At 42.2% G+C, this 12,011-nt stretch overlaps 1 protein-coding gene across 9 annotated transcripts in view; it reads right to left on the bottom strand.

Moving 5' to 3' along the window:
* Positions 1–12,011, bottom strand: part of BRSK2 (BR serine/threonine kinase 2) — a 502,809-nt gene that overhangs the window by 37,057 nt on the left and 453,741 nt on the right. For 6 of the 9 annotated variants that reach the window (XM_089778681.1, XM_089778682.1, XM_089778683.1 and 3 more), the window contains 3 exons: positions 5,278–5,338; positions 2,019–2,631; positions 140–188 (listed from right to left, as the gene is read on the bottom strand). In XM_089778681.1, coding sequence (XP_089634807.1) covers positions 140–188; positions 2,019–2,631; positions 5,278–5,338 — 723 coding nt within the window. The remainder of the gene's footprint in view (positions 1–139; positions 189–2,018; positions 2,632–5,277; positions 5,339–12,011) is intronic. The other 3 variants (XM_075928205.2, XM_075928206.2, XM_075928204.2) reach the window with 1 other exon arrangement.

The raw sequence follows: 12,011 nt of genomic DNA on the forward strand, positions 1-12,011 counted from the left end.
GGAAGAGCCATTTTACACATCTAGACCACGTGCGAGAGCCTTTCAGGACCAGGAATGGACTGTGGTCATATCACACCATTCGGTACAGGAATGAAACGATAAGGTGGTGGGAGAAGTAGCATAATAGTGAATTACTTACTCTGGGGAAGATTCCGGGGTTAAATTGGACATCTCCTCTGGTGTAGGTACTGTATGATCGTGCACACACACAAAGACGGAGTGAGAAAAAGGAAATGGTAAATACATGAATCTTCCTCTTCCTGCTTCTATACCAATGAATAATCCTTGTACCAACCCGCCTTGCGTTTCTCCCATGCTCAGAGCTTCTAAAAACAGCAAGCTAGCCCTGATGTCTAGACATTGGTCTTGTGTTCCTAGATCACTGTGACTACTCTATTCTGAGGTAGTGATGCCTTCAGGATCTTACTAAAAGCCCACTGAAGTCTTCCATTAGCTTCCACCTGCTTTGGATCAGGCCCTTAGACTGAGCTTATCCCTGTGGTGTCTGAATCACTTTCTCCTTATTAATAAATACACGAAAATCAATGGTTTATATTTATACTTTGTACAATGCCTTTCATCTAAAGGCTCCCACATCCACTGCAAACACAGAGGGAATCCCTGGACTCATCAAAGCGCAAATGAGAAATTGGCATGCTGCTACATCAATCCAGCTGCATTAGCACTGTGCACGGAATCCAAAGAGCTCCTGTTAGAGGTACAGGCTGATGCTTGAGACAAAAATGAAAACTAGCTGATCAGCCCTTCCTATGAGCAGGATCTCTGGTTCACTGTCAGTTCTCAGTCCTGGACCGGCCATCAGAGTCTCTGACAATCAGGGCATCTATTTTAGATTGTCCTTAAGTGTGTTAGATGGTACTTTCCTCATAGGACAAACCCCAATACCTTGAGTGTAAAACCATAAGGACTTGGTTTAATTCTGACAGCTTCTGGCATTATGTATGTGACGTAATGTGCCCTTTACCTAAGAGGAAAAAGCCATCCAAATCTTGATGCAAACAACCATGTCCATCTTAGAACTCCAGGGTCTGTAAAAACGATAACTTTCTAAACAGACCTGATAGTACCGATTAATTAAGGGATAGTTTACAACAGTTAGGCTCAGGAGAAAAAAAAGAAAGAATTAAACAGGATTATGAAACCAGCTACCCTGTAGGGACAATTTCAGTCTATTCCCGCCAACTGGTCTCTCTTTGAGAGACAGCCAGTCCTGGAATAGCAGCAAGACTATAGCAGGGTAGGTTCCAGAAGTGAAGTAGTAGGAGATGCTGCAAGGCCATGATTGAGGAGCACTGGCAGCTACAGGATGGAGATAGCAGGCAGTGCGGCATGGGCGTTCAGGGTTGGAATAGGAAGATATGCTGCATCCCAGGATTGAGGAGCAGCAGCCGAGTACACAGAAGCTGTCCACTCTTGCTTTGGCCTTGCATCAGCTCCCTCGCTCTTTCCAACACTGAGGCTACGTCTAGACTGTAGACTTCTTTCGGAAGAAGCTTTTTGGGAAGAGATCTTCTGAAAAAACTTTTTCCGAAAGAGAGCATCCATCCTGCCAAAGCGCACTGAAAAAGTGATCTGCTTTTTTGAACGATAGCATCCACACTGAATGGATGCTATCTCGCATGTAAGCTGTGATTACTATGGACGGAATGGCCACCAGGGCACCTGTGCTTCTTCCTCTTCCCTCTTCACCCTTCCCCGTCCACACACGTCTTTTTCTGAAAGAGCTCTTTCAGAAAAAGGCTTCTTCCTCATAGAAAGAGGTTTACCAATGTTGGGAAATCCCCTCGGTTCTTTTGAAATCATGCAATTGCAATGTGGACATAAGTGAAGTTTTTTCGGAAAAACAACCGCTTTTCCAAAAAATCTCTGTGGTGTAGACATAGCCTGACAGTCACTTCTCTGCAAATGAGACTTGCTGAATCTCTTTGAGTTGCTAGTTCATTGCTGAACACTTGCTTCAATTAGGATATCCCCGTTCCTTTGGAGAAGAGACTCACCTTGCAATTTCCGGCGATGGAACCGAGGAGACCCCAGGAAGCTGTTCTTGATTGAGTTGAGCCGTGTTCTCCAGGGCATTCCTCCAATGCTGGGGCTGGATGGTGGCGTTGGATTGGGTGTGCCTGCAGGGCTCTCCTTTGGCGTATGGACGGGTGTCCCCTTGGGGGTAGGGAGGGGACTTCCCCTTGGAGAGGGGTGAGGGGTGACCTGTATGATGGGGATAGATTTGGTGCTTGGGTCAGTACTAGAAGGGAGTAATCTAACAGGAGACATAGGGTTGGCCTGCACTGTAGGAATGGCCAGCTGAGGGCTAAAGCCGGCAGTGGGTGGGCGGCCCTGGGCATTCTGCACAGGGGGATTCTGGGAAGAGGGAGCGCTGGCATTGCTGGCAGGGAGCGGGTTGGATTTGGTAGACTGGAGCGGTTTTTCGGCCAATTTGTTCTTGGATGGCAAAGTCTGCGTCTTTGGGTTGGACTGAAGTGTTGGCTTTGGTTGGAGAACATGTCCAGGCCTGGAGGCATTCCTACAAGCATCAGGGTCCAAGGAGACTTGGGGTCGGGGGGAGAAAGGGAGGTCAGGAGTCTGAGGGGGGATGAAAAACTTTCTGATAGGCTACAAGATAGACACAGAGTGTCCATGCACATCGAGAACAGTGAGACACGCACACAGCGGGCGAGCAGAGAAAGGAAAGTCAGAATAAACCCATATGAGTCACAAAGATGCATCATGTCACATGGAGACGTGAGAGATGGAGGTGAAGGGGAGGGTGGGTGGGAGGGTTGCAAAGAAACAAGAACAAAAAACAAACAAACAGAAAACAAAAAAAAAAAGACATGCAGTTAGCTGGGAACGCAGCATAATCAACAGCAGCAGCAGTGGCGGTAGCAGCAAGAACAACAGTGTCATAACAGGCTTTGTCATATTAACCAACTGTGTGTCAGCAAAGGAAAACCACAGAGAGAAAAGTAACATAAAGGAAGAAGGGAAAAAAATTCAAAATAACTAACGGGGGGGGGGGGGGGGAGGGGAAAGAGAGAGCGACATCCCCGGCATTGTTCTGATTGCCCCACAATGAGAAAAGCACAATGCTGAAGGGAGGTGAGGAAAGGGTAATAAGAGCCATTCAAGCCACACAGAAATTGAAGAGTGCCTAAGCTGGGCTTGCTTTTCTCCGCTCAAAGTGCCCAGGATCGAACACAGCAGAGAGATGCAATTCAAAATAAGTGTGTGGTGCACGGGGGTGGGGAAAGAGGTACACAGATTACTGCACACACCATTCGGAGACACCCACCCTACCCCCCGTCCTCTAACTCTGTCAGACTCACACATAGATTCCAGTCACCAATGAGGGAAAGAAAGAGCAAGGACAGAGCAGTACCATTTCATCCACCTTCCTCCCCTGGCCTTCTTGAGTGACATCACCCACTCCATTAGCTAGGAGGTTTTGGAACATGAAACAACAGGTATAGCCCTGGACCATGGGTCAGTTTGGGGTTTAATTTGCAAAGATCTATACAGAGAATTCCTGGGGGTCCCAGCAGGGCTAAATATCAGGAAAAGAAGCTTTCCCAATCAGCACTGAAAAGATACTCTCATGACACCCTGATTCTACTGTTCAGAAATTCACTGCTTAGTATTTGCTACAAAGTTCCAGTGTCGCATTCTATGGATGATGGAAGTGACTATGTAGGAAGACACAGTTTAAGGGGGAAAATAATTGCTCATAATGCATCAGTGAGAGAGAAGAATAAGGGAACAGAACTTTTTTAAAATAGATACAAAAGAAAAAAAACCCATCCGTATGTTTGTTACAGGAGCAGGCTGGGAATTGTAGTTCTGATGAATTAACAGTGTAATACACACATTCAGGGAGTAAAATCCTTTTGGAATACAGGAAGGATAAAATCCACATTTTAAAAACAAAATAGATATCCTTGCATAAAACATACTTGATTACAAGCACCGAAAGAATGGTAAGAATTCTCTGTCTATGCTCTTTGTTTATTTTGACCCTACATTCAGCTTGCTCATTTGGGGTCATAATAAATATATTTTATTATTCACTATTTATACTGCTGTGGCCTCTAAAAGCCCTAATTCAGCTCCTTTGTGCCAGGCACTATACATACATATGATGTAAAGACAACTGCAACCCCAAATAACTGAAAGGAAACCAGACTAGTGTCCATCCCTCTCCGGTTCTCATGTATTAGCACAAGCCTGCAACATTTAAAAATGCAGGGGAATGTTTTAAACCAAATAAAACTATTTGCATGACAGCCTAATTCAAAGTCCTCTGAAGCCAATGGGAAGCAGCAGGAGATGAACTTCAGGGGACATTGGATCAGACAAATTAAAGGAAAAGCAATAGATTAAAATATTTCTATTAACATTATGTTTTATAAAGACCTTGAAAATTAAGACAACCTGTTTCTTTTGATAAATTCCATATCACCATTAGGAATTAAAGGTCAAAGAGATGAGTAATGTGGATAATTTATGCTGGTCACTATCCGGAAGAGATTACCATCCATTTATAAGCAATTCCAACAAAAACAGGTTTAAAAGTAATAATTATAAGCACTCCCTTGCAAGTTTAGCAGCTCATATAATCAACGTATGATAGCTCGAGAATCAAACTTACAAGAAATAAAGCCATTCTGCTCCCTGTTAAACCACTAAATATCAGAGACTTCAGTCTTGTGATGTGCCAATTTCTTATTTCTTGTGAGCCCTCAAATCTATGTAATTTCCTTCGTTGAAGTCCTGTCTCACTGGAGGATGAAACCATTGTGCCTACTCCGTATTCAGTAGCATCCCCATTCTAGCTAGACTCATATCAGTCAAGCATGGTTCTGTACTAAGTAAAACCAAAGTGACTGTGGCTAGCATGATTTGAGGCTTCACTGTGGCTTTGTTTGAAGCAGTTGTATTAGCAGAACCTATGCTGGAGCTAACCCAGCAGGGTATTATGTGTCCCATCCCTGTTTGGTCATAAATATGGTTACAAGGCTGAGAATAAATGGGGCCATAGAGAGACTCCTACACCACTGCGGGTAGCACAGGAAATGTGTAGGATAAGAGATGCCGCACATGAATTTCTAAACAAAATCTCCCCAATTCAGGCACATTTACAACAAACCCAGGAAGAATAAAACATCCCACAACCAACCACAGCTCTACAGGAACAGAAGCCAAAAAACCACTGAGCTTGTCTGAGGGAACGGTACCAATAGATCCTGAAGTAATGCCACTTACCCTTGGACTGCTGAGGGGGCTGGTGGAGAGACCAGATGAAGCTCCGCTGATCGACCGAGACCTGAGTGGACACAACAGGGAGAGATGGCCCTCAGAAACCCTGGGCAAGGAACATCCACGGAGCACCCGCCACCGCATGCACAGGCATGATGTGAGGAGTGGAAGGGAGGCTCTCAATAGGCAAAATACCTGTCTCTTTCCTTACACTCTATCACGACACACCTTTCACCTCTCCCACCCGCCTAATAAAACTCTAAAGAAATTATGTTCACTCAGAGAGGACCCCATCACCCCAGAGGTCCTGTGTTAGCAGAGCTATGCAATGCCACCCCCTTCTGGGTCAGGACTACTTGCACATGGCCGGATACTGTTTCCTCCTGGGGTACACTAAACAGACCATGGCAAAAGCAGTCATCGTAAGCCCACTACCGGTGGTGAGAATTACTATCTGCAGAGTCTCACTTGCTGTGCCAGAAATAAAGACCCCAGAGATACAGAAAGCCACTGTCTGTGTAACTCACAAAAGCAGAAACTTCTACTGGGTGCCAAAGAAGGTTAAATCTGCAGTGCCCCAGATGCAACTATCTTCTCAAATCAGAGAACTGTCCCAGTGAAACCAAAGGTCTGGTCTATGGTGACTAGTTATTCAGTGCTGCACTACCATATCTAACTTCACCATGGAGCCCTCCCCTGGGCTCTCCAGTGAGACTTGCATCTGACATCACTGATCTCTGCTGCCCTCTGAGGAACTTCCCTTGGAGGACCACAGGCCCTTCTACCCATAGGAGTGCTCCTCACTTTGGAAACACTCCTGTTCACCTGAGTGGTTCCTCTCATGGAATCATCAGGCCTTTCCCCACCAATGAGATCACTCTGTTGGAGCAATGATCCTTCTGTCCATTGATTAAATTCATACAGGATCAGTGTCAGCCTGTCATTCATCGGGGTCCCATATGGTATAATGGATCATTTTAACCATCATTGAGCTCCTTCATGGGACCGCCTGATGTTCTGCTCACCAATGAGGTCACCCCATGGGCTCTCTAGTTCTCCTACTTGCTGATGAGATTCCCAATTTTGGGATCAACGGCCCTCATGCATTCAAAAAGTCCATTCTTTGGGACCAATCTGTCCTTCCCCACCTGCTGTCAAGGTAACCCACACAGAATCATCTGTCTTTATGCTCACCAGCAAAGGTCTCTGCAAAAACTGTCCACTGATAACAACAATCAAAACATACAAACACACTAGGCCAAAACCAGAACTGAAAGGCCATGCAGACCACACACATGAATAGCTCAGCAATGGAACTTCTCAAGAGCGAAGAATGTGACTACATGAGCAGTGACAATAACTGTCCCTCAGAACAGAAAATATTTCATGTAGCTTTTGAGCAAGTCCTCCCATGTTCGACTGATCCAGAGTGTTGACCATCTCTAGAGGTAGCTGCTTTGAACCCTCCTCAACTGGAAAGATTGATTATGTTGAAGAACAACAATTTTTGAAGGAGAAGACTATACTGGAGAATCAGCTCAACCAACAAGTGACAAAAAAAAAAATCTCTGTTCACAATCAGACCTATCAATGTGAGTACCATATATCTGTGTGCACACATATGGTGTGTGTGTGTGTGTGTGTGTGTGTGTGTGTATACAAGCATATACAGCTATTAGGGCTGGCAATTAGTTGCAGCTAATGCATGAGATTAATGCAAAACAAATTAACTAAATTAAAAAAATAGTTGCTATTAACTGCAATTTAAATCACATTGTTAAATAATAATAGAATACCAATTTAAATGTATTATACATATCTTTAGACTTTTTTCTGGAAAAAAGTGTACAGTATTCTGGAACACAAAATGTACTGTACTCACTTTAAATTATTTGTATTACAAATATTTGCACAGTAAAAAGATAAATAGTATTTTTTAAATCAAATATAAGTACTGTAGTACAGTCTCTTTAATGGAAAAGTTAAATTTACAAATGTAAAACAGTTTCTTATATAACTATATTCAAAACCAAAACAATGTGAAACTTTAGTGACTACAAGTCCATTCAGACCTACTTTTTTTTCAGCCAACTGCTAAGACAAAAAAGAGTGTCTTTCTATTTCTGGGAGATAACGATGCCTTTTTCTTATTTACAGTGTTACCTGAGAATGAGAACAGGTGTTTACATGGCATGGTTGTAGCCAGAGTTGCAAGGTATTTATGTGCCACATATGCTAAATATTCATATGCCCCTTCACGCTTTGACTTGTAGCTCTAAAGGTGAACTGAAATATATTATTACTTTTATCTTTTTAACAGTGTAGTATTTGTATATCTATCTATCTATATATCTATCTATCTATCTATAAAGTGAGCATTCTACATAATTATCTTGTAATTGAAGTCAATATATTTGAAAATGTAGAAAAAAATCCCAAAACATTTATAATCAATTTAAAATTGTATTTTATAATTATTAGTGTGATTAAAACTGTGATTAGTTTCACCTATTTTCAATCCTGAGGTTAAGATATTTTAAATCATTTGGCAGTCCATTAGTTATGTGCACATATACATTTTTGATAGTGTGTGTTTTGTAAGTATGAACAGCCTTCTAGAGAACACACAGCTAATTTAGAGTTAACTGTATCACTAATATATAAGAATAAGATTATAAATTTAGATTCGAAATGTTTTCACTTCCATATATTCTTAATAATAAATTATAACATTGTACAATGAGCACTGGAAGAAGGTTTAAACTAACATACAATAAACCCCATTCTGACAGTTTGTGTAGAATACAGAAACTCTCCATGGAATTTATTTCTTGCATCTTAATGTAGTCCATCACTGCATCTATACAAAACAAACTGGCCCAAACTTTGCATTTTCTTTTACCAGTGTAAACCCACATTAACTCCATTGCAGACTGTGGAGTTCTTTTGGGTTTACACCAGTGTAAATGAGAGCAGAATATGGCCTTCTTTATACTTGTGCTCCACTTTTGATGGACTGTTTTTATGTTACCTTTCTCTCTTTAGGCAACAAAGTACCTGGCCTTTGTTCCTCTCAACATTCAATCATGGTTGGAAGTTGATTTTTAACATTCACCTGAATTTCAGAATAGTTGCTTAAAACTTCTCCGTATGTTCCTCTTCCAAAAATTGTGATTTCTCCCATTATTCCAATTTTCCCCCATATTAAAAAAGCAAGTTGTGCTTTATATGGGGCACAACACAGCTGGCCCCATCTCCCACCCCTGTTCCTTAACACAAACAGTGGTTTTCAAGAAGCTGTAATGCAGTGAGCTTCCATCTATCTCAGGAGTCTGATGCAGGGATCAGAAGACAGGACTAGTATAAAATCTCATGTGAAATGCATTCAGTATTCACACTATTGCTAATTCAATTAGCCTTATTTCCACAGAGTGGCTACTGGTGATTTATAAAGAAACAAGTTAAGTGGTAAAGTGGTCCCTTTAATGTATCTTGACTTTTCCACATTGGAAATTCTGCTTGGGGTCAAAGGGCAGAGTTTAAGGGAGCTATGGATCAATTTTTAATGCCTCCAAAAAAAGAGAGATGACTCTTTTCAAATCTTTCCCCTTCACATAAAAGGGAAGGACCATTTCCATAATTCTCTCCTGTTTGCATTCCTCTTTCTAATGAGTCCCAGCATTTCAGTTTACCAACGGGATACAATTCCCAAGTAGCTATGAAATTTCACTTGTGGCAGGCTGTTCAGCTCTCACAAATAAAATAAAATAAAATGTCATTGAGTAAGAACGAGAGATTTTTCCCCTCCCAAGAAGACCACCTTCCTTGGGAAATCCATGAATCCAGCTTGTAAATCTATGGCAGAAGGATTATACACTGTTCTGCATCAGTCAGCCAGACACAGAATCAGAGCAGGGGCCAAGCATCTGTCATGAAAACTGGCCCAATGTTGCACTGTTACGATGAAAGCATAGAAAGTATGTAAATATCTGCATTTATATATTATCGTATAATGAAAGTGGAAGTCCCTGCAGGCAGTATATCAGCATCGAAGACTCCAATCGTACTTTGTGGGGAAAAAGGAGGAACATGGCAAACCACAGCAGGACAAATACCTTTTCTCTATTTAGCTGAAAATATCCATTAGTGTGTAACCATCTTAAAGTCTCTAGAGACATAAAGAGTCATTGGAAGGTAAGTATTATTTATATAATTACTCAAATAATCCCATACCTTATAATTAATAATGCCTTACATTTCTATAGATTCCCAAATGCAGGTAGTTCCCAAAGTGTTTTTACAGAGCGCATGCACCAATATTCTGTGCATCACGCTTTGGTCCAAACTACCCTGGAAGTGCTATATTGGCACAAAGCTACACTGATGCCTTTTTCACAGCCTTGAGTGATGCAAGAGAAATGGACTTAAGCAGCAAGTATTATCGCACAGGAGAGTCTGTGGTGGTTTACCACTACCCTAAATAGGTGCAGGAAAAAGCCTTTCGGGTGGCATTTTCAAAAACATCTAAATCAGGAATCACAACCAAGTAAGGGGGCATGGAATGTCAGGCACTGGGTCTCCTTGCTGCAGGGTGATCAGCGGGGGGTGCTAAGGCAGCTACCTGCACTGCACTGCAACCCAGAAGCTGCCTGCAGTAGGCCCAGCTCGAGGAAGGGGGGGTGAGGGTAGGTGGAAGAGTGCATAGGGCTTCACACACTGCCCCTGCCCTGAGCACTAGTTCTGCAGTCCCATTGGCATGGAAACTGCTGTTGGCTGTTTCTGTGGCACAGCCTGGGCTGCAGTGCCAGGAGAGGCAGGAAACTGCCTTAGCATTCCCACTGCACTGCTGACTGGGAGCCAGTCAAGGTAAGCCCCTCCTGTCCTGGCCCTGACTCCCCCCAAAACCTGAGTCCCCTCCTACAGCCCAAAGTACTCATCCTCAGCCCTATCCTGGAGCCTACACTCTTGTCAAATTACATTGGGCTGTGGTCATCAACAACTTTCTTCAACTGGGTCATGAGAAAAAGTGTTTGAAAACCACTGATCTAAATAATTTTTTAGGGGCACATATCCTGATAATTTTCATAGGGCCTTCTGCTCCAAAGCGCTTTTGAAAACCCTATCCTCATACAACACCATTCTATACAGGATATATATCTATTAGAAACAAGCTATTTCAGAAAGTTTTTAAAAATATGATGTTGCTATTTCTCAAACCTCTCCTCTGGTGAAGCCACCTTCCTTAGCAATCATCAGATCAAGTTGTGACTAAAATCAGTATGACACCATTTACCCTTGGATCGAAGTAATCTTCTTAGATAGACCACAGGCCTATTGATTTTCTCAATGGGCAACTTAAGTCAGTGAGTCTCTCCTAGTACACTGGAGTTCATTTGTTTGAATGTTTTAAAAAGCGATATAATTAAGAAAAGACAAGAGACGGGTTTTGTCTCTTTTCTGTCACCAGTTTCTGAAAAGCACCACCAAAAAATTGTTTTACTTCTGCTTAAAAACAGAATCCAGAGTTGAATCTACATCAGACTTTACATTCAGTTTCACTTTAAATAAAACTGGTAGATATTTAAAAATAAGATCAGTGATGAATTTGCTGCCAGGAAACTCATCATTTGGAATAAAGTGGTACATTTGGTCCCAGGGTCCTTGTACTGTGGCCTTCAAAAGTGCAGGATAATGTCCTGTAACCAGCATTTTAGCTGTTCACAAGCTGGTACTGTGCTTCCAAGAATGGGAGACTGCAGCATGCATGCAGCAGCATGCAGTCAGTGCATCCGACTTACATCCCTGGGTGGTGCAAACAGTGGCTGAGATTTTGAATTTGTCCAAACTCTGCTTTGAAAATCTAAGTGAAACATGTCCAGCCAGTCACTTGCTCATTTCTTTTAAAGCACAAATTAGGTCAAATTAGACATACCCTGAGCTCCTTCATGTTTTTTACCTGATCGTTTTAATTAAAATTCAAGATTCCCAAGCCACAAAAAAGGGTCTAAATCCCCCATAATGCCATAGGAACTGATACCCCAGAGACAACAGTCTTGTTGATCTGTGAACCTGTTAAAACAGGCTCTATCACCTAATCTCTCTTTAGCTTTTAAAATTGAGCACCAACTAGGGATGTAAAATACAGTTTAACCACTTAATTGGTTAAATGCTATGTTTAACCAGTTAACTGCTTAACTGGGATCCTGCTGGTGGGGTCCACTGCAGCCTGGATGGCCCACCGATTAACCAGTTACCAGTAATCATCACTCGATAAGGGTGATATTTACTGGTTAACCAGTTATATCCCTAGCGCCAACCAGAAACAATATTACAAGAGGAATAAATAGCGGGGATAACACCAATTATATAATATTAAGATGGCACCTCAGAGGGTGGTGCTGTATTGTCTTAATTTTTACTACAGGTTACCACATGCTGCTCTGAATTGCTACAGTGAAGTCACTGGGTCTAATCATAGTAATAAATCCTGCACCTTGTAGTATATGTCCACAGGATCAGGCTCTTGGACGCAGACACACATGGGGAAAAGAGTAGGGGAAGGAGGGAGTGTCTCTCCTCTGCGCACCGTAGGTGGTGTCATTACATGGCATCATCTTGTTTAATCAGAGTGTCATTGTTACACTTTATATTATGGTTCCATTTAGAATTGATTTATAAAAAGTTAATACATCACGACACTGTGGTGCTATTTCGGGATATATCTGGGATCCCGAAATAGC

This window comes from Pelodiscus sinensis, chromosome 5, assembly GCF_052426305.1.
Source record: "Pelodiscus sinensis isolate ZL-2025 chromosome 5, ASM5242630v1, whole genome shotgun sequence".
Classification (NCBI taxonomy): domain Eukaryota; kingdom Metazoa; phylum Chordata; order Testudines; family Trionychidae; genus Pelodiscus; species Pelodiscus sinensis.